Source organism: Balaenoptera borealis (genome assembly GCF_965194805.1).
Source record: "Balaenoptera borealis genome assembly, chromosome: 20".
NCBI classification, from domain to species: Eukaryota; Metazoa; Chordata; class Mammalia; order Artiodactyla; family Balaenopteridae; genus Balaenoptera; species Balaenoptera borealis.
The window spans coordinates 51,915,637-51,938,699 of NC_138879.1; the positions used below are offsets into that span (position 1 = coordinate 51,915,637).

The window sequence follows — 23,063 nt, forward strand, 5'->3', positions numbered from 1 at the left end:
CAAGGGCAGGGACCCAAGGCTTCCTGTGTCCGTTCCTCCCCTCCCTGGGTCAGAACCCAAGAGAAAGCAAGGAGAGACAGAAGGCCAAGGACAGCAGGGTTGGGAGTTGGCAGTCCAGAGGTGGTGGGGCCGGAACATGGTCGGGAGAGGGGGGCCGGAAGTCGCCCTGGGCCCTGGGCCTGCCACAAGATGGAGGCCAAAGGCAGGAAATGGAGGCCAGGGGGAAAGGGGAGCAGCAGGGCACAGGAAGAGGGCCATCTGGACCTGGGGGCCAGGTAGTCAACCCCCAGCACTGTCCCCACTCCCCGTGGACCCCCAGGACCCAAGTCCCACCCCCCGCAACAACCCCCCCCAGCCCCTTCACCAGGCCCAGGAAGGCGGGCCCACCCCAGAAAGCCACGTTTAAGCTGAGACAAACATGCCTCTCCCCACCCCCACCCTAGGCCTTCCCTCAGCCTTTTTCTCCTGTCCAGGACTTGATTTTTAAAAAACACCCCCCAGAAAGCAAAATCCAAGGGCCAAGATCCCTTCCGCAAATCAAAATAATATCCCCTAAAACCCAAAAGTTATCCTCCTACCTCCCATCCCACCCTTTACCACCCCCACCTTCCGACACACCCCCCAAAACTCTTAGCAATCAAAAAGATCTAAGATGGTGGTGTAAGCAGAGTTTTTAGGCCCCGGGGGATGCCGGACCCCCTCGGTCGAGACCCCTATCTGTCCAGCATCAAATCCTGCCAAGGCCTCCTGCTCCTCACGCCACCCTCCGTACCCCCCAAACCGAACAGCTGCCCCCAACTCCCATCCTCGGCAGAGCCTTTGTGGGGATGAAACAGAAATCAAACACTATACTAACGGCTGGGGATGTTGGGGGGCCCTCTGGTCTGTCTTTGGTTTCCATCTGGGGGACTCCAGTTTCGGGGTGTAAGAGAAAGCCTCTCCAATCATCCCCCCAGTTTCAAGACTGACAAAGCCCAACCCCACCCCAGCACGCACCTCCAAACCTCCCCCCCAACCGCCACGTCTCTCCTGAAAACAGGGGACACTTTCCTCCCCACTTACCTCAGCTACTCTCCCCTGAGATCCTGGTCCCCTATTTTGAAGGGAACAAAATTTGGGGTGCATCCCTCACATTTGGGGTGCAGGAGAAAGGAGCCGCCCCAGTCGCATCGCTGGCCTCCTTCCTCTCGGCTGGCTCAGGGAGTGGGGAGTGCCCTAGGGAGGGGGGACCCCCACAAGAGAGCACATGAGGGGGCTCCTCCACTCCCAGTCAGAATTGGGGACACCCCCCCCCAAACCCGTCCCAGCCCATCCGTCTCCAACTCGGCGGGAGAGGCAGCTGCAATGCCCCAGTCAGATTCCCCCAACACTACATTCCTCACCCCATCTAGAGGGGTCCCGGGGGCCCCAAAAAATCCCAAAAAAATCTAGGATGTTGGCTGGACGGTTCTGGACTAGCTCCCCAAATTTGGGGTCCTCAGATCCCCCCGTTTTTTCAGGAAAATTCCGTCTTTCACCTGCCTCCCGCCAGCCCTGCTCTGTCCCGATGCCAATTTTGGAAGTCACTCCCTCCTTCCTCCTCCCCGTCTCTCCAGGCCCCCCCCCACCCCCCCGCTCGGGGGCTAGGGTCCAGGACACCTGGCTTCCAGGCCGGGGGAGGGGGGCACTCCTCGAAGGGCTAGGGGCCAGGAGGTCAAGCTCATAGCCCCAGTCTTAGGGAAGCAGGAAAGCCCGATCCTCCCTTCCCCTCCCCCCTGGCTGGTCTCCGTGGTGGTTTAGGAAAGCCTGGAGGATTGGAATCTGCCATTGCTGTTGCACAGGCAGTTTTTTTCCTTGGGTTGGGGGGGTGGGCGGTGGGAGGGAGAGAGGGGAGGAGAGCCAAAGAGAGCAGGGACCGGGGTGTGCAGAGCTGGCCTGGATTACCCCCCAGCCCCTGCTGCCGTGGGGAACCCCCCCCCCATCTCACCCACACTCCCAGTCCTCTGTCTGCTTTCTGTTTGGGGCTCTTATCCTAGAAAATCAGGGTACAAGATTCCCCTCCTTGTATCTCACTACCACCTCTCCTTGCACAGTTCCAACAGACTGCCCTAGTCAGGGGTGTCCACTTTACCACAAGACACCCCATTTCCCCCCCATCTGCCCCCAAGCCGAGGTATGTGCCCTTAAGAAATTGGGGTTCAGAGTCTGAAACCACCTTTCCTCCCTCAGATCTATCCAGGCCACATAGAAATAAGGGGAGATACACTCCCTTTCCAAATTTCATCCTTCAAATCCTGGGAATATTTGGAGGTTCACTAAAGAAAGAGACTTCTAGAATCTGGGGTTAGCAGGAGCTATAAGCAAAGGACATCCCAAAGCAGCATCGTGCTCCAAATTAAGTGAACCCTAAAATCAATCTCACCTCATGATCCATCACTCAGTTACACCAAATGCACCCAAAGAGTGGCAAAACACCCCAAAATAAGGACACCCCAAAACTTTAGTCTCCTACCCTGGGCCCTCACCTTGTTTCTCCCCCTGGAAAAAGCCTCCTGGCTCTCAGTGCATACACAGAAATATCCCCCTCCTCAAAGTAAGTTTGCACAACATTCAAATATAAAGCTTTGCTCCCCGGCAAGGACCCACAATCACAGAAGGCCTTCAAACTTGCTCCCAGGTTCCTATTACGTTCCACCTCAAGCTAATAAAAACCCCAAATTGAATTTCATGTCCCCTCAAATATAATCTGAACCTCAAAACTTATCTGGCACCCCAAAACAGACTGCACCCCAAAACCAGCATGATTACTCCACTTGAAATCAGATTGTCCACATACACCGATGACTATGAATCCCCAAAACAAAATCCTCATCCACCTCTGAAAAACACCTAGCAGGTCCCCCTGATATTCCAAGATGACAAACTCCAAATTGTGGGTGTCAGAATCCCTAGAACTAATGTAGCTTCAAAATCAGCTCCATACCTCAGACTTACTACTGGCCCTCAACCCTGAATGCAGCCTTCAGGACCCAGCACAATCAAACTAACTCAACACCCCATAGTAAACATGCACCCCACAATTGACAAATTGACCAGACAACACAAAAGTAACTCCATCCTGATACCAAAGGGAGCCCCCAGTCTAACTCCCACCTCCAACTGGGCAGAGACCAAAGTAACCCTCATTTGCAAAAGCCACCTCACCACCGTGAATCCCCAGTGGTTCCCCATTCCCAGTTTCTCAGCAGTTCTTTCGTGCATCCAAATAAAGACACCCTCACATCTGAAGGGGAGGGCCCCAGGCCTCGATATGCAGCTCCACGGATAATGGTCAGTCATTACTGGGCAACGGTAGACTCTCCTGAGCCCAAATGCAAGTCCTGCTTTGCAGCTGAACTCAGCTCTTGCCCCCCCTTCTCCAAATGAACCTTGCCCCACCAACGTCTCCCCAAACAAAATACGAGGGTGTGACCCGTGCTTATCTTCCAGATCAAGGACTTAAATTGGGGTTATCAGCCCCTCCTGCCCTCTCTCCCTTCTTTTACCCTGAGACCCTCCCTGTTTCCCCTCTGTCCACTGCACCCAACTTTCATATTAATGTTCACTAAAAATTCACCTCTAAAGACGGATAATAGTATCTAGCTTAATAAGAAAAGAAACCCTGGGCTCCCAGGACTCAGATCCCGCTCCTTGTCCCACTCATTTCCCTTGTTCCCAAAGCCCGCGGATTTCTCACCCCAGATAGGAAACCCATCCTCGGAGGAAAGTCCCCTCTGTCGCCTAACTCTCCCTCCCTCCGCCCAACCCTAGTCCCCTGGACAAAATAAACCAGAGCAAAGAGGGGGAGAACGAAGGTTTCAGCCGCTCAGACCTAATCGATCCTGCGCCCCCGTTTGAGTGGACCCCCAGCCGGGTGGAGAAGACGGGCGAGGCGAGGCTAGTGCTCGTCCGCCCCCTCGTGGAAGGAGCCAAACATTGCCGAGCTTTGCCTACTTGCCGCGCTGGACCCCGGCGTCCCGCCAGCCTCCAAGCGTAGCCGACGGGCGGATGCCCGAGGCCCTAAAGATCTGGGACTGGGGGAGGGCGAAAGGGCTTTGGGCGGGAGTCTGTCTCGCTGGATCCCTAAAAGGATTCAAAAGAGAGTCGGGAGCGAAAGACCGGACCCTAGGTCTCCTGAGCCTCTCTCTCGGCCCCCACCAGGGGCTTTCCCCACCTCCTCGAGGGGAAGCAGCTGGCGGAGCCGTCCGGTCGCAGGACAATGGAAGGAAACGAACTAGAAATCATATCCGCCCCCTCCCTACCGCGCCCGGTCAGAGCCCCTCTTTTGCAGGCCCCGCTAGAGAAGCCTGTTGAATGACCACACCCTCCCGCTGTCTGAGACCCCACAGGAGCCCACTATCACCTCCCCAAACCTGGTTCCTCTTTGGGCTCCCCTTTATCTCCCTTAATACCGTACGCTGGAAGGGGGAGTTTTGCTGTATTCACTCTCCCGTAACAGGCTCCTTCCTAAAGCCAACACACCAATTGTCGCTGTCCCAGGCCCCCCGACGACCCAGGTCACCCATATTTCCAATCTCAATATCCCCAACCTCCTCCCCAATTCCAATGTCCCATCCTCAGTTCCACTTTCAGTGGCCCAAGACCCCTTACGTTACGACCACCCAGTGTTTCTGAGGTCCCGCCCTGGAGCCGGAGACCCCGCCCCGGGTTCGCCATCTGGAGAGCGAGGGAGGAAGGAAGGATACAGACCCAGGCGTTCACCCCACCTCCACCCCCGCCCCCGACATCCCGGCCAGATAAAGGAGCCGAGGCCAAGAGGGGAGAGAGACCCCGCCCCCCTTGAGAAGAAAGCTGAAGCCCCTGCAGGACGGGGGTAAGAACCAGAGACTGAGGGAGCCAGACTCCTGGGTCCCCCTAAGAGGGTTGGGGCTTGTTGATGGTAAGAAGACCGAGGCCCAGAAATTGAGCTAAACTAGGGATCCGGGACTAGAGAATGGAATTTCGTGATTCGGGGAAGGGAGCTTCGATTGGGATTTGGAGGGGTGTGGACCACGGGTCATCTGGGGTCTCCAGGCAGGATCGGACTCCTGAGACCAGGAGCGCGGTGGGGCAGAGGGGGAATGGGGGTGCTGGAAGGGCACTGGGAGTCTAAGTAAAGGCGCTGCGGGCCGGATTCCTCACACTTGCCATCGACGCCGCGGTGTGGGAACCTTCAGCTCGCTCCAAGCGCTGTGGAATCTAGAGGAGGAAAGCGAGCGATGCCGTGGTTGAGGGTAGAAAGAACAAGATGAATTAAGTGAGGCTGCGTGAGCCGGGGCCGGGGGCTTGGCTCTAGCTGCACCTCAGCAGGAAGAGGCAAACTGCGGAAGGACAGGCGTCTTAGGACGGCCTGGATCCCTGAGCCCTCTCCTTGGCACCCGCAGGCCTGCGTCGCTATGGGTTCCACCGCTGCCCCGGAGGGAACGCTGGGCTACGTCCGCGAGTTCACTCGCCACTCCTCCGACGTGCTCGGCAACCTGAATGAGCTGCGCCTGCGCGGGATCCTCACTGACGTCACGCTGCTGGTTGGCGGGCAACCCCTTCGAGCTCACAAGGCAGTTCTTATCGCCTGCAGGTTCGAGGGGTGGCTCAGGGGGTGAGGTGGGACCAAATGGAAAAGGGGCGGAGTCCGAAGGTCTTTGGGAGGGAACCCGAAGCCAAGCCTTCCAGAAGCAGGAGGCGGGGCGTCCGCGAATTGGGGGCGGGGTGAGAGTGGGAGAGGCGGGGCTTTGTACAGGGGCGCGTGTCTCCCTTGGTTCCCCAGCCCTTAATATGACCTATCTTCCCTCTCTCCAGTGGCTTCTTCTATTCAATTTTCCGAGGCCGTGCAGGAGTGGGGGTAGACGTGCTCTCCCTGCCCGGGGGCCCCGAAGCCGGAGGCTTCGCTCCTCTTCTGGACTTCATGTACACTTCGCGCCTACGCCTCTCTCCGGCCACTGCACCAGCCGTCCTTGCGGCCGCCACCTACTTGCAGATGGAACACGTGGTCCAGGCATGCCACCGCTTCATCCAGGCCAGGTGAGGGAGCCCCATCTCGGTGTTCCTCATGGGTGAAGTGGCATCCCAGTTGTCAAGGGCAAAGGCCAAGATTAGGAAATAGCACTAATGTCCATCGCACTTTTCTCAGCTATGAACCTCTGGGCATCTCCCTGCGGCCCCTGGAGGCAGAACCCCCCACGCCCCCAACGGCCCCTCCGCCAGGCAGTCCCAGGCGCTCCGAAGGGCACCCAGACCCACCTACTGAGTCTCGCAGCTGCAGTCAAGGGCCCCCCAGTCCAGGCAGCCCAGACCCCAAGGCCTGCAACTGGAAAAAGTACAAGTTCATCGTGCTAAACTCTCAGGCCTCCCAAGCAGGGAGCCTGGCAGGGGAGAGGAGTTCTGGTCAACTTTGCTCCCAGGCCCGGCTCCCCAGTGGGGATGAGGCTTCCAGCAGCAGCAGCAGCAGCAGCAGTGAAGAAGGACCCATTTCCGGTCCACAGAGCAGGTACAGAAACTGGAACCCCCCAGAATTTGTAGAGGCAGCCTCAGCTCAGAGGCACAGCCATTGGGCCTGGGTGGTCAGGAACAGGGAGTGAAGGAGTGGGCTTCAGAGACACCAGCTCACCATAGGGAGTTGGCCAGAGATCAGGCTTACTCTGTAGGGTGGGACTTGGGCAGTGAAATTGGATATGGCACATTGGTCCATAGTGGCTCACCTCCAGAGGGTAGGCCTATGGCAACAAGTCTTCCAGGGGAGAACCCCACCACCACCGCCGCCATATAATCTCTCCTAACCCTTTTCTCTGGGCCTTGACATCTGCCTAGGCTCTCTCCAACTGCTGCCACTGTACAGTTCAAATGTGGGGCTCCAGTCCATACCCCCCATCTCCTCACACCCCGGGCTCCAGAGACCACTGGGTCACCCTCTGGGCGGGCTCATCCACCACCAGGTAAGAGCCCCTCCTTCTGCCCCCTTCTTGGATTTTCTCCCATGGCTGCTCAAGGCCAGTTTAAAGGCCCAGTCCATTTCCTGCAAATTAGAATCACCTAGGGAGCTTTTAAAAATCCCATTGCCCAGGTCACACCCCATAGATCAGAAAGTCTGCAAGTGGGAGCCTGGCATCAGTACTTTTTAAAGCTTCCAGTGAGCAGCACTGTTTGGGAACTTCTGGCCTATTTCCATCCAGGGCTGAGTGGTCAGCCCAGGGCTTGGCAAGGCCTCTCTGGCAAGCTGTCATCCAGAGCGGTGCGAGAGAGGAGAGAGAAACAGAAACTTCCACCCACGAGTAGGGGCCTCCACCTACCACCACCGCTATTGGAGTGATTAGCAGAGTACTCTGGAATCAGACAGACATGGAGTCAGATCTTGGCTTGTCCTCTCAATAACCATGTGACCCCAAGCAAGTCAAATGAGCCCCAGAAGCCTTGACAGTAAATTGGGAAAAAGAGAACCCGCTACCGTGTGGTTTGAGGATTCACTGGAATTGTCATTACCCACCACCCTTCCCAGGAGGTGAATTTTTCAGCTGCCAGAGCTGTGAGGCTGTGGCTGGGCGCTCATCGGGGCTGGACCCCTTGGCTCCTGGGGATGAGGATAAGCCCTACAAGTGTCAGCTCTGCCGGTCTGCCTTCCGCTATAAGGGCAACCTGGCCAGTCACCGCACGGTGCACACAGGTAGGGGAGGAGCAGGGAGAGGGCCCTGGCCTTGGTGCCCACAGCTGTCCTCTGGTAGAGTCCCTGACCTCCCTCCCTCCCTGCCTCCAGGGGAAAAGCCCTACCACTGCTCCGTCTGCGGAGCCCGCTTTAACCGGCCGGCTAACCTGAAAACGCATAGCCGCATTCATTCGGGAGAGAAGCCCTATAAGTGTGAGACGTGCGGCTCGCGCTTTGTACAGGTACGGCGCCAGTTTCAGAGACGGCTCGCAGGCCAATTTCCAAGAGGGCGAGGTGGGCCGAAAAGGGGGAGGGTTCTGTCCCTCCCATTGGCGCGGTCTGAGGTCCCCTCCTCTCCCAGGTGGCGCATCTGCGCGCGCACGTGCTGATCCACACCGGGGAGAAGCCCTATCCTTGCCCCACCTGCGGGACTCGCTTCCGCCACCTACAGACCCTCAAGAGCCACGTTCGCATCCACACGGGAGAGAAGCCTTACCACGTGAGTACCCGACCTGGCTTGGCCCAAAGCCTTGGAATTACCTTCCGTTTACCGAGGGGCGGAGCTCTGAAAGGAGCTGGCCCGGCGGTTCTAGACCTCTTCGAGGTGGGCGGTGTCCTTGTGAGTACGGGGCGGGGGCCGAGGGTAGGGGTGGCAGGTATAGAAGTTAGTCTCCTGGACGGAGCGCTACCCCCCTGGAGAGGAGCTGACAGAGGGAAAAAGCTTTGCTGAAGAGGGCGGGGCGTAGCTCCTAGGCCTTCCCCTGAGGATTTGGGAGCATGTAGGGACTAAAGAGCTTCTCTAAGGTAGAGTGCTGGGCGGTTCTCCCTTGCTCAACACCTAAAAGGTGGTCGTGGTTGGGGAGGGACCTGACTCAGCTGTCCTCCGACAGTGCGACCCCTGCAGTCTGCATTTCCGGCACAAGAGTCAACTTCGGCTGCATCTGCGCCAGAAACACGGAGCTGCTACCAACACCAAAGTGCACTACCACATTCTGGGGGGGCCCTAGCTGAGCGCCTGCCCAGGCCCCACTCCCTTCCTGGAAGACAGGAAAGCTGCGGCTCACGCCTGGGTTCGCTGTCAGGCTTGGGCATAGGGGTGTGCAAGGCCCCTCGATGTCAGCGACTGCCACCACCTTAATTTCTCACTGGGGAGAGCAGGGGTGGCAGATCCCGGCTTGATCTGCCTTTGTTTTGCTGGTCAAAACCTCTTCCCCACGATCAAAATTGTTTCTGAGGAGAGAGCAAGCTAGGAGCTGGAGGATGGGAGAGACTGGAGGCCTGGTTTCCACCTGCAGCCCCCATCTCATTCGGTTTATCTGTAAATATAATTTATTGAGGCCTTTGGGTGGCACCAGGGCCTTCATTCTATTGCATTTCCCATGTCCCTCTTCCACAAGTGTGATCAAAAGTGACCTGAAACACAGAATGTGAGGTCATGGCTCTGCTGGCAGAGATTAGCACTTGGCCGCCTCCTTTGGCGTGAGTGTTTTATATTATTATTGTCATAACTTTTATCTTTAGAGTTGTTCTTTTCCTATTTGCTTGTTGGTTCGTTTCAAATGGAGAAAGGGGTTCTCTGTGTCCTACCCCTCCAATTCTAGGTCTGGAACCTTTCTTTGTTCTAGGGCAGCTCTGGGAACATGTGGGTTTAAGGAATTGGGTCAGGAACCCTCTCTGGTATTCTGGATGTTGTAGGTTTTCTAGCAGGCCAGCACTGGATATAGACTTTTTCTGTTCTTCAAGGGTTACAGGAACCTATGGTGAGCCTGAAGTGGAGGTAATAAGTACCTCCTAGAGGCAGTGGGTGTGGGGCCTTTGTCAGTCTTGGAACTGGGGGGGGTGATTACAGAGGCTTTCTCTTATGTTCCTAACTGTCCCATTCGTCTGGTCACCTAGGTCTGGCTCCACTGTGTCTGTTTGATAGAACTCACCCAGGAGCTTGAGTTGGGCCCACAATCCTCCCACTAGGGCCCGTTCTTAGCACTGAGTTGATCCCTCCACGCAGGAGAGATCTGAAATTCCTCACCAGAGATGATGCAATCTTTTCTGATTCTGCCCAGTCTCTAAGAATGTTATGACCTAGGGGAGAATTATGAAACCCTTTATCTTGACTAAACAGTAAAGAGTATGACTCATCCTTTACTGCAGAGGTGTCTGGGTTTGAATGTTCCTTGGGGTTCTACCTGAGATGAACCTCTTCTTCCTTTAGTAGGTTTTTGGACATCTTCTGGCAAGTGTCCAGATTCCAGAAATTTCTTTGCCTCTAGAAGTCACAGCTGCTTGGTAACTTTCTTACCTTAGAAAAGCTGGGTCTGTGACCTGGTCTTCCTGTCACTGCATTCCTGTCTGGAACCAGTGAAAGCACTAGAACCTTCCACAGGGAGAGAAAAGGGGCTGAGTTCCACTATGGATTTTCTGTATTTTGGGATTATGATTGGGATTACTGTTGGGATTAGAGATTTAGAAGATTTAAAAGACTGACTGATGGACCCTCTAGTTGACCAAGTATCCAGGTAGGATTAAGAGGTTGGTTGAGGGGCAAAGTCTCTGGTGTAGGCCAAGTAGGTAGAAGGTTAGGAATGGGTTGCTTCTTAACTGTGTGGAATGTCTGGAATGTTAGATGATACTCTGAAGCCTTGATTTACAGTCCTGCCCCTGTTGCCCTGGGGGATTAGGGACAGGGGGTGGAAGGTAAAAAGCACTTTGAATTTGCAGGGTGGAGGCTCCTCAAGACAGGTCAGTACTAGTGGCTGTCACTTGGGGACTGGTGAGACAGCTACTCTTCTCCCTCTTTGCCTCTTACTCCCCACTGCAGAATCGAAGGAGGTAGGGAAAGCAGAGGAGAGAGCTGAGAAGGAACCATGATTTTTTTTTTTTTTTTTTTTTTTTTTTTTACCAGATTGGATGGGCAGGTGGAGAGTGCCAAGGGGTGGAGATGTTAGATCTTGCAAGATCAGAATCATGGAATAAAGAAGCCTCTCTGTGCTGCCTGTTGTGTCCTGGGTTCTTGCCTGTGGGGATCTGGGGACTGAGGGTTCTGAAGCTGGGGAAAGAGGGTATCCTATCCTTCCTGGATACCATCTTGGATTCTGTGCCCATCCCACTGTCCCATCCCACCAGACATTTTAAGTGGCCCTTGTTCTCCCCTTCCCTGCCCTTGCCTTCCGGCTCATTGTGTAGGAACCAGTGACTTCATGAAGTTTCTCCGGAGCCACCTGCATCCTACTGCTCTGAAGTCACTTCCTGCCTGAGGTGTGGAGGCAGCAGGGAGAAACCAGGAAGCCACTAATAATACCAACGTGTTGGGGGATGCATCTGTGCAGGGGAACTTAATGCCTGGACACCCTCTACCACCACCACCACCACCACCGAAAATGGATAGGACTTGGGTGCCGTAAGGACAATAGGAGCTGGAGGTGGCAGTGAGAAGGCGGTGTGGTTAGAGCCAGCATGCCGGCTCTACCCCTCCCCCAGCAATGGTGTCTTGGAATCCATCCAGTGCCTAGTACACGCTTCTTTCCCACCCTTTCCCCTGTCCTGTGTGTGTCATGGGTGCACAGCTGTGTTCTGCCCAGAGGTTAAGGGGTCACTAATTCTGATAAGTGGACTTAAATTTTGGACTTAAATTCCTTTTGGACTTAAATTCCTCATCCATGAAATAAGTCCATTAGCATGGAAGGAATAAGTTCCTTCCAACATTTACAGTTTGTGGTTGTGCTTCTTAATCTTTTAAAACCCATGACCTGGGTTAGATTTTTTTTTTTAAGCACAAAACAAAGAAACTAAACTAAAACCTTCCTTCCCCTCCCACTGCAGCTTATCCCCTGTTGAAAATAAGATCAGCTTAAAATAAAATAAAATAAGACCAGCTAATATTACTTAACTCCTGCTACATGTCAGGCCCTAAACTAAACATTTTAGTGTATAGATTTTCTAATTCAACTCCCCTGACAACCCTAAAAGTAGGTACTATTATTAGCCCCAGTTTACAAGTAGGGAAACCAGCTGAGAGGTTCAATGTCTTGGCCAAGTTAAGAAGTGATGAAGCCAGCATTGGAACTATGATTTGATTCTAAAGACTGCGCTCTTAACCACTCTGTTATACAGCCACACCAATTTCTACATCTTTGGTATAGTCCCCACCAGCCAAAGTTCTGACTCCACTTAAAAAAAAAAAAAAAAAAGCTTCTTGGTATGATTACTTTTATTTCCCACGTATAAAAGTATACGGCTCAATATGCTTTTTTAAATTACACAGCCTCCCTCCCCACCCCAGCCCCACTTGTCTGGGTATTATGACCCCTTGAGTTCAAATTTCAAGGTCAGTGTCCTAAGGATCTTGAAGCCAAGTCATTAGTGCTCTATAAGGCTGGAGGAACTGGGTACTGGTTGGGTAGGAGGGGCTGATTGCGCCAGTGGTCATGGCTTGTCTCTAGTCTATACCATCATGAGATCAAAAGCTGTGATTAGGAAGTGGTGGTTACTAGAGGGCAGAGGAAAATGTTCCAGCCCCACTGAAGACGAGGGCTGGTGGGGCTCTGAGTGAGCTCAGAGCTGCACTTCCTCTCCCCAGTTATTTTTGGTCTCTGTGACCCGTAGGTTTCCTGTTAGTGGGAACAGAAGGGACAAGAACGAGTTCCCAATACAGAAATCAACGCCAGGAGTCCAACAGCCCAGTCCCCTCTCTCTCTCCTTGGCCTTTGAACCCACTCAGGAATCCAGGCATCTAGATTCTAGTGGCCTCAGGCGCTTGGCCAGGTATTTTACCTTATCATCCCTCCGCACGCCCCACCCCACCCCCGCCCCGCTTTTCAGCTCCTGGGCCCTTAAGCAAGCAAGTATGTGTTTTCCTCTCCTGAACCAGTTAACCCACTACCAACGCCCACGGACTCCTTACGTGCGCATCTCCGTGCTGAAATCTGGTCGAATTGGCCCGCTAGTTGGACAGGAGAACGAAGCTGCCTCCTGGTTGGTTCCTGGGTCACCTAGGGCCCGTCTATTTAGCCTCCTAAAGTCCCCTCCTCACGCGTGCGCCCCACTCACTGCCCCAGAACAGGTTCTAAACCCCGCCCTGCCATTCTGGCTCCGCCCCCTTCTGAGGAGTCCCGCGTTCTCATTGGTGAGCTACAGACAGGGATGTTGGCCGGGCTGGCCAGGTGCAGACACTTCCAGTGATAAGATAGATAATCCACCCGGAGACCTCAGGGATGGGGCCCAAACTCAGTGCTGCCCCCTGGCTCCTAGACCGAAAGTCAGCCCTCTCCTCCGTCTGTCCCGCCCAGGCCTCGACTCCCGACTCACGGCCGGCGGAGCCACGCCCCCCGGCGCTGAGCGTAGGGGCAAGCGCCCGCCTGGTCTCCCCACCTATATCGCCCCCGCTAGGGGAAAGGCGCAGGCGCCTCACGCAGCCTCTCTGCAGCTTTCAAGCCCTCGTTGGTACTTTCCTCTCTACCATCCTCTCCTCCCCGCTCGGCTGCGAGTGGTCCGGCTGGGTGGGTGGGCAGAGGTGGAACGTCCTGAGCCCTGCTCCGGAAGGGGCTTAAGGCGGCAGCCCTGTTACCTCCCAGATGGCACTTAGGGCCGAGCCCCCCGACGGGGGCTGGGGGTGGATGGTGGTGCTCTCAGCGTTCTTCCAGTCGGCGCTGGTGTTCGGAGTGCTCCGCTCCTTCGGCGTCTTCTTTGTGGAGTTTGTGGCTGCGTTTGAGGAGCCGGCAGCGCGAGTCTCCTGGATCGCCTCCATAGGAATCGCGGTGCAGCAGTTCGGGAGTGAGTGCTGCGCCTGGGTCCAGAGTCCTGTGACCCTCGACCCTCAGAAGGGAGAGGAGATGCGGGGACGGTAAAGGAGATGGTGGGGGTGGGGTCAGTGCTGGGGAAGGATGCCTGAGATCTTCTCTCAGAACGCTTCCTCTTCTCCAGGCCCAGTGGGCAGTGCGCTGAGCACCAAGTTCGGGCCCAGGCCTGTGGTGATGGCTGGGGGCATCTTGGCTGCGTTGGGGATGCTGCTCGCCGCCTTTGCTACCTCCTTGACCCACCTGTACCTGAGTATTGGGCTGCTCTCAGGTGAGACCCTGGGCAAGGGCGGGCAAGTCAAAAGCCTGAGTCTTTTTGGCCTCTGGACTTTTACCTTCTTCCTGCTCCTTCCAAAAGGCTTAGGGAGACGCTGAGAGAAAGTTTTGGCTGGCACCTGTGCCCAGAAGACAATTCTTTTTTTTTTTTTTTAATTACATCGGTTTATTTATTTATGGCTGCGTTGGGTCTTGGTTGCTGCGCGTGGGCTTTCTCTAGTTGCAGCGAGCAGGGGCTACTCTTCACTGCGGTGCAACGGGCTTCTCTTGGCGGTGACTTCTCTTGGCGGTGACTTTTCTTGTTGCGGAGCACGGGCTCTAGGCGCGCGGGCTTCAGTATTTGTGGCATGTGGGATCTGTAGTTGTGGCTCACGGGCTCTAGAGCGCAGGCTCAGTAGTTGTGGTGCACGGGCTCAGTTGCTCCGTGGCCCTTGCACCTTCCCAGACCAGGGCTCGAACCCGTGTCCCTTGCATTGGCAGGCAGATTCTTAACCACTGCACCACCAGCGAAGTCCCCCAGAAGGGAATTCTTAAGAGAGGTGACTAAAGTGATAAACAGGTTAGGGGAAATCAGGAAATTCAAAGATGCAAGCCCAGGGCTAATGGGACTGGAGTGTAAAAGGAAGAATTACTGTAAAATTGTGTCAGATGTGAAAGCTGTGAAATAGATATCATTATCCTATTTACAGATGAGGAGAGGCTTTAAGCTTATGCAACTTGGCAAGTGAAGTTCACACAGCCAGAAATGGTAGAGCCCAGGTCTAACTCCAGAGTTCTATGGTAGTTAGTTTGCAAACATTCCAGAGTCCCATGAAGTATATTACCCCCATTTTGCAGATGAGATTGAGGCTAGGAGATGAAATAGACAAGGTCATACAGCTAGAAAGTATCAAGCTAGGATTGTAATTTATGCCTGTGCTACATTCTGCTGCTGGGCAGTGTTGGGATGATTGTGTGCCCTGAGCTCCTTAAGGGTCCCTCAACCCCCATTTCTTCCTTTTTGACAGGATCTGGCTGGGCCTTGACCTTCACTCCCACCCTGGCCTGCCTGTCCCGTTACTTCTCTCGTCGGCGATCCCTGGCCACCGGGCTGGCACTGACGGGCGTGGGCCTCTCCTCCTTTGCTTTTGCTCCACTCTTCCAATGGCTGCTCAGCCAGTACGCCTGGCGGGGGGCCCTGCTGCTGGTGTCTGCCCTCTCCCTCCACTTGGTGGCCTGTGGTGCTCTTCTCCGCCCACTCTCCCTGGCTGAGGACCCTGTCGTGGGTGGCCCTGGGGCCCAACTTGCCAACCTTCTCCATCATGGCCCCTTCCTCCGTTACACCGTTGCCCTCACCCTGATCAACACTGGCTACTTCATTCCCTACGTGCACCTGGTGGCCCATCTTCGGGACCTTGATTGGGACCCACTGCCTGCTGCCTTCCTCCTCTCAGTGGCGGCTATTTCTGACCCTGTGGGGCGTGTGGCTTCTGGGTGGCTAGGGGATGCAGTCCCAGGGCCTGTGGCAAGACTCCTGATGCTCTGGACCACCCTGACTGGGGTGATACTGGCCCTGTACCCTGTGGCTCAGGCTCCCACAGCCCTGGTGGCTCTGACTGTGGCCTATGGCTTCACATCAGGGGCCCTGACCCCAGTGGCCTTCTCCGTGCTGCCTGAACTGGTGGGAACTGGAAAGATATACTGTGGCCTGGGACTGGTGCAGATGGTAGAAAGCATCGGGGGGCTGCTGGGGGCTCCTCTATCAGGTAAGGGGACTGGGATTTCCAGGTGGGTGCGGGCTGCCACGTCATACCATTCAGGGAGGGAACTGACATTATAGTGTATGTGAATACTGCCCTCTGGTATGGTACATACACAGCCTGCGTGGTCAATCACAGCAGCCCTGAAATGGGTCCAAAGTGCAAAGAAATTGGGGCTGTGGAAAGATTAAGAGGACCTATGTGGCACCCTTGGCAGGGTACCTACAGTTGGGGTTTTCAGAGGACCTGGTCAGACCTGGCCAGACATAACATGCCAGCGTCTGCCTTTTCCCTTGGCCCACTGGGCCCCAGGCCAGGGATCTGAGCCATCTGGTCAAAGTTCTCCAGGCTCCTGATGCCAGAACCTTCAGACCCTTAACATTTTCCTCTTAACTATTAACCGAAGGCATGAAAGGGAAGGCCACAGCTACTGGAAAGAAAGGCACAAGTGTGCCTGACTCCATCTGGATCCCCAAATCCCCACTGGCTGGTTCAGAGGTACTTTCTGAAAGCAGGAAGGTGGTTGAAATGGCCTTTTGAGGCCCCTAGGGAAGCCTGAGTTCTCAAGCTCATCCAGTCCTACCTTGAGAGTTCTAACTCTTCCAAGATGATGGGTTAAGGATTATTTTCTTCCCTCCACCCCAAAATGTGTCTGAGTCCCAGGAAACAGATCACCCATGTGTATTCTTTTTCTCTCTTGAATCTAGGCTACCTCCGGGATGTGACAGGCACCTACACAGCTTCTTTTGTGGTGGCTGGGGCCTTCCTTCTTGCAGGGAGTGGAGTTCTCATCACTCTGCCCCACTTCTTCTGCTTCTCAGCTCCTACCTCCAAGCCCCAGGACCCTGTAACAGAGGCACTGGATACCAAAGTCCCCCTGCCCAGGGAGGGGCTGGGAGAGGATTGAACTCCAAGAAGGGGCAGTCAGACCCAGAAACCCAGGGGTTGTTGGCTCCAGGTCTTCTCCTGCCCCATCTTGGCACCCACAGAACCACAGTGCCTTAAGCATCGTTATCTGCCTCCCCCCACCCAGAGCAGGCCTGGGGCTCCTGCGATGTGTGTGCCAACCCTTTGTATTTTGTCTTATCTCTTCTTTGCTCTCACAACCTTTTCTGAAGGATCCAGGAGTTCAGCCTGCTCCACTGAGCTGTGAATCGACTGTGGAAACTCAAAGGCCAAGAGACTTATCATGTTTTACATGTGATCTCTAGTGTTGCCTCCTACATTTCTTCCCTGAAGACAGATCTTTGGGAAAGAGGGATGCCCCTTTGAGATAAAACTGAATAAGAAAACCGGACAATAATCAGAACCTCAAAAAGAATTGGGGCCCATATGCCTGGGTTGGCTGAATGGGGTCATGCTGGGGACTGGAGGGGAGGTATCCAGCAGCTCTGGTGACCCAGAGCATTTAACCGTGGACTCTGCTCTCTGGACCACAGTTCCTCCCTCTTTCCCACTATCCCCTGTAACTTAGAAAAGAAATTAAGAAAATGGTGAGGGACATGCAGGGGGTGCTAGCTGGGGAGGGGCAGATAAAGCTAAGAGAGCTGAAGTCTGGGTCTGGGATTCTTATGTTTTCATCAGGCCAGTAGAAGGAGACTGAAATGCAGGAAAGACTTATCTGGGAAATGAGAATGGGGCAGCTAGCACCCATGAGCACCCCCCTCCTCCAACAAACTGAAGCTGATAGGCAGACAGTTTCTCAAAGATTTCCTGTTATAATGGCAAGAACTTGGGCAAAGAGAAATGGACTGACTGGACAAACACCCTTCCTGCCTCGTGTGGCTGAGGGGGATCCTGTTCCTATCAACCAGCCTTTTTGGATATTTTAAGTAGAATGTTTGCAGCATCCTAGATTGCCTAACAATTGGAGCTTGCAGGAAAAGCAGATAGAAAGTCTTTATTGGGGGCGAGGCTCAAACAAGAAAATGGTCAACAAGTGGTGTCCAGAGTGGAGTGAGGGCCTCCTGGGGGGAGCAGGGCAACCTGAGGGTCGGGGAGCAGCTCCCCCCTCTCAGGGGGTGCGGTGCCTGGATGTGAGGCTGGACGGCAGGAGGGCAGTGCACTGGGCAGCCCCACGTAGATGAAGCTGCCAGAGAGGATGAAAGAGCCGCACACGAGGAAGGAGGCGGTGAAGTCTCCCGTCTCATCCCTTAGGAAGCCTGAGAGGAGAGGGAAAGGAACTCAGAGGCCTCCGAGCCCAGGTGCAGAGGAGGGTTGCGAGCGGATCTGCTGGCTCAGGCCCTTACCTGACAGGGGAGGGCCCAGAAGCCCCCCGAGGCTCATCAGCATCATCACCAGCCCGGTGGCCTGTACCACACCTCCGATGCCCACCAGCCCCGGGAGCACGCCGAAAACCAACGGGGCGTAACTTCCGGCGCTCAGCCCGTAGGCCCCAGCCGCGGCCAGCAGGGGGCCCCCCCAGCTCTCCTCGTTCCCCACCACCGGCACCAGACCCACCGCCAGCAGCCCTAGCCCTGTCAGGGTCCCGAACAGCGCCAGCAACCGCGGGAGGGGCACCCAACCCTGGTCCGCCAGCCACCCGCAGAGCAGCCGGGCGCCCGCGTCCCCCACGGCAGCCACCGCCACCACCAGCACCGCCCCATACCCACCCAGGCCCCGATCTAAAGCGTGAGGGGCCAGGTGCACGTAGGGGACGAAGTACCCGCCCCCCACCAAGGCCGTGCCTAGAGCAAAAACTAAGAAGGCCCGGCGTGTGAAGAGACCTAGGCCGAGGGCAGCTAGGGGGCTTCGGGGTGGGCCCAGGGGGTCTCCAGGTAGCGCCAGGGGTCGCAGCAGGGCGCCACAGGGGGTGAGGTGGAGGGTAATGGCGCCAAGGAGGAGCAGGGCGCCCCGCCAGCCGAAATTATCGAGGAGCAGCTGCAAGGCGGGCGCCAGAAGCAGCGAGGAGGCCCCGTTGCCCGTGAGTGCCAGCCCCACGGCCAAGACTCGACGGCGGGAGAAGTAACGGGACAGGGTCCCGAGGGCAGGGGCGAATACCAGGGCCCAGCCGGAGCCTGCGAATGGATAGGACCGGGTGAGGACAGGAGCCGGGGATGCCTGCCCCCACCATCCCAGCTCGGCTGCTCGCAGGAGGCCCTCGCGCCCTCGGCCTCCAGCTCCCGACACGCTCCTATCTCCACCATCACCCCTGAAGAACCCGGGAATCCCTCTCTCCTCACCAGCAAGGACGCCCAGGCCAAGGTAGAGGTGCAGCAGACTGCGGGCGAAAGCCGAGAAGACGAAGCCGAGCGAGGTGAGGACGCCCCCAACCATCACCACGGGGCGCGCCCCCCAGCGGGTGCTCAGGGCGCTGCCCACTGGGCCTGGAAGGAGGCGGAGTCAACGGAAGACACGCTCCTGGACCCCCAAACTCGCTCCAACACTTCTCATTGGCTGTTTGCCTGGCCTAAACTTCTCCCCCTGCCTAACAGCCCCTCCGCCTTGACCTCAAGACCCACTATATTCTAGAACTTAGGTACACTGGTCGACCTTTCTTAGGTTGTCTGGTAATCAACCAGGTGTGTCCCCCACCACTGCACTCATGGCCCCTCCACCCCGGTTCCCGCCTCCCACCTCGGGGGCCCCCCTCACTGGCTGCCTGCTGCACGGCCAGGGCCAGGGCGCTGACCCACGCAGTGTCCTGAGCGCTTCGGTCAAAATGCTCCGCGAGGTCAGGGAGGGCGAGGCCCAGGGAGCGTAACAGTCCGTAGGAGAGCCCATTCACCGCGAAGGCTGCGGCCGCCACCACCCAGCCCCAGCCCCCGTCCGGGGGTCCGGCTGGCTTGGGGGTCATCACCGCCTGGAGGAGGGGGAACACCTGTGAGAGAAGTCTTCAGGTCTGTGCCTCCTTTAGAGACCTGGGCATCCCTGAGATCCAGCTTCTGACTCTTTGCCCAGGGTGGGCACGTCACCCTGAGCACGACAGGACGGAGGCGGAGGAGCCTAGGGACAGAACTCCCGGGTTCGCGCGATCCCGGGACGGGATGACAGCCGGATCCCCCAGGCCTGAGACTCCCCTTCCCACACACCTGCTTCCCTTACCCGACCTCTCCGGGCAGTGCGGGGAGAGGAAGGGCTCGGCCCGCTTTTCTCCCTGCTTCCGGGGCGGGCGGGGCCCCAGAGGGAGCAAATGTAGAGATGCAGCCCAACTTGGACGGGCTCTCAAGGTAAACAGAGAGCGCCACAGGGGTGCTGAGCCACCTGGGACGCGGGGGGTACGGAGGGCGGGGGCGAGCTAAGACAGCCAATCCGCCGAGCCGCGGGTGAGGCCAGACGCCGCGTCCCACGGGGATTGAATTATCCACTTACACCCCCAACCCCGGGGAAGGGAGGGGCGAGTAATGAATGCCGCCACGCCCACGCACCTGCCGCCGGCTGCGCACCCAGGAGACGCGTGGATTGCAATCTCCAGCCTGCCCAACGTCGGTAGGCAACGCACGGAAATAGGGGTGGTCCTCCCAAAGCCTGAGGGGATGAGTAGTTTCGTTCCCAGGGAACGTTGCTGGAGAACCTGGTAAAACCTCGGATGTTAAATCCCCTCCACGGAGTGTATGCTGCGTGCTCAACAATAATATGCCCTCAAGGACGGAGGGGAAGGAAGAGGACTTCCTTATGATGGGCCAGGGACATGTACACATGTCATCTTTCATCTTCACAATCACCCTGTGAAAAAGGTGTTCTCCCCATTTTACAGACGAAGTAACTGAAATTTAGGGAGGTTAGGTGACTTGCCCAAATCATTCAGATTAAAAAAAAAAAATGGTGGAAATATTTGAATTTCGGTCTGTCCAACTGCGGAACCATACAAGAAGAACAGACCTAGGACTGAAATAGAATCTCCCACCATGGAGGGAAATGGCCTGGAGACAGTTTGATGCCAAACTGACCTGGAAATGGTAGAGCCTTTGCAGAGCCAGAGAGTTTATGATTCTGAGATAGGGGTTACTGGGAATAGAAAGGATTCTTGAGGTCAGAATCGCTGAAGATTTAGATTAGAATTTTAAAAACAAAGTTAAGAAATCCGATAATTGAACCCAGGTATTGATTTCTTGAAAAAGCTTTCCTCTTTACATTAGGATTAAGTTTACCATTAATTTACTTCAGCTGTTTGATCAAGGTTTGGTTTAATTTTTCAACAGTATCAGAGAAATCGGCAGTTTACAGTTTGGCGTATGCAACATCCAAAAGCCACATGGTGGCAGTGTTTCCTAATGGTTGAGAACGCTTCCGCAAATAAAGAAAAAAACAGCTTCTTAATCAGTGAAATTATAAACCTAACAACATGATCTTCGAGGGCTCTCCACTGCCTATAGGAGGAGAAAAACAACAACAAAATTCTCTACTTTGGGCATAAGGCCTCTCACAATCAAGGTAGACTATCTTTCCATCCCATCTCCCTCCCCTCTCTCCTACACCCTTCCATCAGCCGCCTCTATGGACATTCCTAGCTTTTTCTCACTCCTAAATTTTTGAATATGTCATGCCCTCTGCTTGAAATGGCCTGGATGGGGTACAGGAGCCCTGCCACACACACCTTAGGAAAGTGGTCTCACCGGTTTCCCTAGCTGGGTGTGCTGTTGTGAAAGGCACCTGGGAGACAGAGGCAGCATATCCTCAGCCAAGGGGAAGGCAGGGAGCCCACTTCCCGACACGGCCGGTGAGGATTCTGCTCCAAGCTGAATGAGGCCAAGTGAAACAAATCACTCCCTCTCCATGGTGAAGTAGAAATGCAGGGCAGTCAAAGAGGAGACTGGGTCCTCGGGGTCTGGGAGTGACACTGAGCACGTTTACAGGATACTTATGAACCAAGAGGACATCCCAGAGCCTGGGGCTAGGGTGATTGGTTGCGAAAGGGCACATTCATCTTCTACCTCATGTTCCCTGTATTCTTAGCCAAACTTACTATCACTACACACATGTGTTGCTTATGGAGCTGTGAATGAAAAATATTGCCTGCCATAGAGTAAACAAAGGATATTGCAGCCATCAAGCCATCACATTACAGCCACCCCAACAGTGAGCCCTGAGGGAACTCACAATGGAAACAGGATGCACCTTATCAAACCATCAGACACAGCAGCCCTCCACCCCCAACAGTACACCCTGAGGAGACTCAGGATGAGAAAGCCCAGGATACTGGCCTCAGATGGCTGAGGTGCGTATCAAAGGAATGATTTCAGTGAGCCCAGACTCTTGCATCTTCCCATACATGGAAAAGTGCTAAACTCCTTAAGATATCTGGTTTTCTTTAATTAACAGTAATCTTTTGATGTTCTGACTACCTGGTCTTTGTTGCAAAAACTCCTGGATATCCTGGCTCCGCCCCTTGCCTCTTCGGAGCAATCTCTGAGTTATCTGCCATACTGTGTCCCGGGCTTAAGTCCTCAGTTTCATCTGCTGAATAAAACATAACTCTCAACTTTTAGGTTGTGCATTTTTCTCAGTCAACAAGCAAATATAGCGGTGAGGTTGGGAGAATGAATTCCCAAGCTAGACTTCCTGGGTTTGAAGCCCATCTTTGCCACTTATTAGCTGTATTACTGTAAGCAAGTTATTCAACCTCTCTGTGCCTCGATTTCTTCATCTCTAAAATGGGGATAATAATAGTAGCTACCTGATAGGATTGTTATGGGAATAAAATGAGACATTGTGTATACATGTATGAATAAGGGACTTAGAACAGTGCCTGGAACATGATACATGTCAGCCCCTCTTGCACCCCTGCCCCTTCCCCACTGGCTACACCTACTGATGCCTCAAGGTTAAAGAACCACATTGGTCTGGTGAGTTCTCAGTAGAACTACACAGCTTTATAAGTAAGACGTGAATGGCTACAAAGAGAGATTAAATGGATTTTTTCTCTTAGTGGTGAGTGGTTTTCTTAGCATTTTCCAAAGTTTATGAGAAAATGCTGGTCTCCCTGTCTCAACTCTAAAAACAAATGAGAAGGAAAAGAGTCAAAATAAGTTTTGTTCATTCGCTTCCTCATACAAAATATTTATAGACACCTACCATGCCAGATGCTCTGCTTAGGGCTAGGGATACAACTATGAATGCTACAGTCTCTCCCCTCCAAGCCCCCACAATCAAATTAGAGAAAAAGTGAAATAAAGACATCTCAACACAACGAAAGGGACGCAGACACCATAGAGTGGTGCATGGGAGGAACTGACTCATTCTGCTTGGGCCTGCTGGGAAGGCTTCACAGAAGAGGAGCTCTTTGAGCTGGGTCTTGAAGGATGAGTAGGAGTTTGCCAGATGGCTGTGTGGGCAGGGGCATTCCAGGCAAAGGGAACTGCCTGTGGAAAATCACAAAGGCATGAACCAGCTTGGCACATTGTTTACTGTTTGGGGAGCTGTAAATAGCCGCTGTGTGGAGAACAGGGAGTGTGTAGGAGAATAATGTAGGATGAAGCTGCTGGGGCAGAGGGTCCCATCATGAAAGGCCAGGCCAAGGAATTTAGATGTTTTCCTGGAGACTGATTCTTCTCAAAATTTCCCCTGATGCAGCAGTCACTAATATTCACTAATACTGGAAGCTGATCACAGAGGGGAGAGGACTCATACCAGAGTCAGAAGGGTCAGGAGAGTCTGGGGTGTAGACCT

The 23,063-nt window shown here is 54.7% G+C and overlaps 3 protein-coding genes across 10 annotated transcripts; 2 read left to right on the forward strand and 1 right to left on the reverse strand.

Moving 5' to 3' along the window:
• Positions 1-4,092: 4,092 nt before the first annotated feature.
• Positions 4,093-10,641, forward strand: BCL6B (BCL6B transcription repressor). Of its 3 annotated transcripts, XM_082371078.1 has the most exons (9): positions 4,796-4,918; positions 5,403-5,593; positions 5,815-6,036; positions 6,146-6,502; positions 6,823-6,947; positions 7,508-7,672; positions 7,763-7,893; positions 8,013-8,150; positions 8,542-8,791. In XM_082371078.1, the coding sequence occupies exons 1-9, from the start codon at positions 4,916-4,918 to the stop codon at positions 8,656-8,658; spliced, it is 1,449 nt and encodes a 482-aa protein (XP_082227204.1). In that variant the 5' UTR covers positions 4,796-4,915; the 3' UTR covers positions 8,659-8,791. The 3 variants fall into 3 exon arrangements, with proteins under 3 accessions (XP_082227203.1, XP_082227205.1, XP_082227204.1); XM_082371077.1 differs by having other exon boundaries at positions 4,093-4,918; positions 7,508-7,893; XM_082371079.1 differs by lacking the exons at positions 7,508-7,672; positions 7,763-7,893 and having other exon boundaries at positions 4,094-4,918; positions 8,542-10,641.
• Positions 10,642-12,549: 1,908 nt separating this feature from the next.
• SLC16A13 (solute carrier family 16 member 13) lies at positions 12,550-16,749 on the forward strand. Of its 2 annotated transcripts, none has more exons than XM_082371087.1 (4): positions 12,550-13,417; positions 13,568-13,711; positions 14,724-15,461; positions 16,163-16,749. In XM_082371087.1, the coding sequence occupies exons 1-4, from the start codon at positions 13,219-13,221 to the stop codon at positions 16,360-16,362; spliced, it is 1,281 nt and encodes a 426-aa protein (XP_082227213.1). In that variant the 5' UTR covers positions 12,550-13,218; the 3' UTR covers positions 16,363-16,749. The 2 variants fall into 2 exon arrangements, with proteins under 2 accessions (XP_082227213.1, XP_082227214.1); XM_082371088.1 differs by having other exon boundaries at positions 13,414-13,487.
• A 591-nt stretch (positions 16,750-17,340) lies between these two features.
• SLC16A11 (solute carrier family 16 member 11) lies at positions 17,341-20,122 on the reverse strand. 5 transcript variants are annotated; one of them, XM_082371069.1, is made up of 5 exons: positions 19,823-20,122; positions 19,050-19,257; positions 18,638-18,781; positions 17,705-18,472; positions 17,341-17,617 (listed from the first exon to the last, which is right to left on the reverse strand). In XM_082371069.1, exons 1-5 carry the CDS (start codon positions 20,105-20,107, stop codon positions 17,388-17,390), a joined length of 1,635 nt encoding a protein of 544 aa, XP_082227195.1. In that variant the 5' UTR covers positions 20,108-20,122; the 3' UTR covers positions 17,341-17,387. The 5 variants fall into 5 exon arrangements, with proteins under 5 accessions (XP_082227195.1, XP_082227198.1, XP_082227196.1 ...); XM_082371072.1 differs by lacking the exon at positions 19,823-20,122 and adding an exon at positions 19,505-19,780; XM_082371070.1 differs by lacking the exon at positions 19,823-20,122 and adding an exon at positions 19,500-19,780.
• Positions 20,123-23,063: the final 2,941 nt, after the last annotated feature.

Bases quoted from the DNA above. Each gene is read 5' to 3' on its own strand.
- BCL6B (XM_082371077.1), top strand. The intron at 5,594-5,814 runs GTTCGAGGGGTG...CCCTCTCTCCAG, and splicing joins GCAGTTCTTATCGCCTGCAG to TGGCTTCTTCTATTCAATTT. The intron at 6,037-6,145 runs GTGAGGGAGCCC...CACTTTTCTCAG, and splicing joins CACCGCTTCATCCAGGCCAG to CTATGAACCTCTGGGCATCT.
- SLC16A13 (XM_082371087.1), top strand. From the start codon at position 13,219: ATGGCACTTAGGGCCGAGCCCCCCGACGGGGGCTGGGGGTGGATGGTG. The intron at 13,418-13,567 runs GTGAGTGCTGCG...CCTCTTCTCCAG, and splicing joins CGCGGTGCAGCAGTTCGGGA to GCCCAGTGGGCAGTGCGCTG. The intron at 15,462-16,162 runs GTAAGGGGACTG...TCTTGAATCTAG, and splicing joins GCTGGGGGCTCCTCTATCAG to GCTACCTCCGGGATGTGACA.
- SLC16A11 (XM_082371069.1), bottom strand. From the start codon at position 20,107: ATGAAAGATGACATGTGTACATGTCCCTGGCCCATCATAAGGAAGTCC. The intron at 19,258-19,822 runs GTGCGTGGGCGT...CCCCTCCTCCAG, and splicing joins GGGTGCGCAGCCGGCGGCAG to GCGGTGATGACCCCCAAGCC. The intron at 18,473-18,637 runs GTGAGGAGAGAG...ATCCATTCGCAG, and splicing joins TGGCCTGGGCGTCCTTGCTG to GCTCCGGCTGGGCCCTGGTA.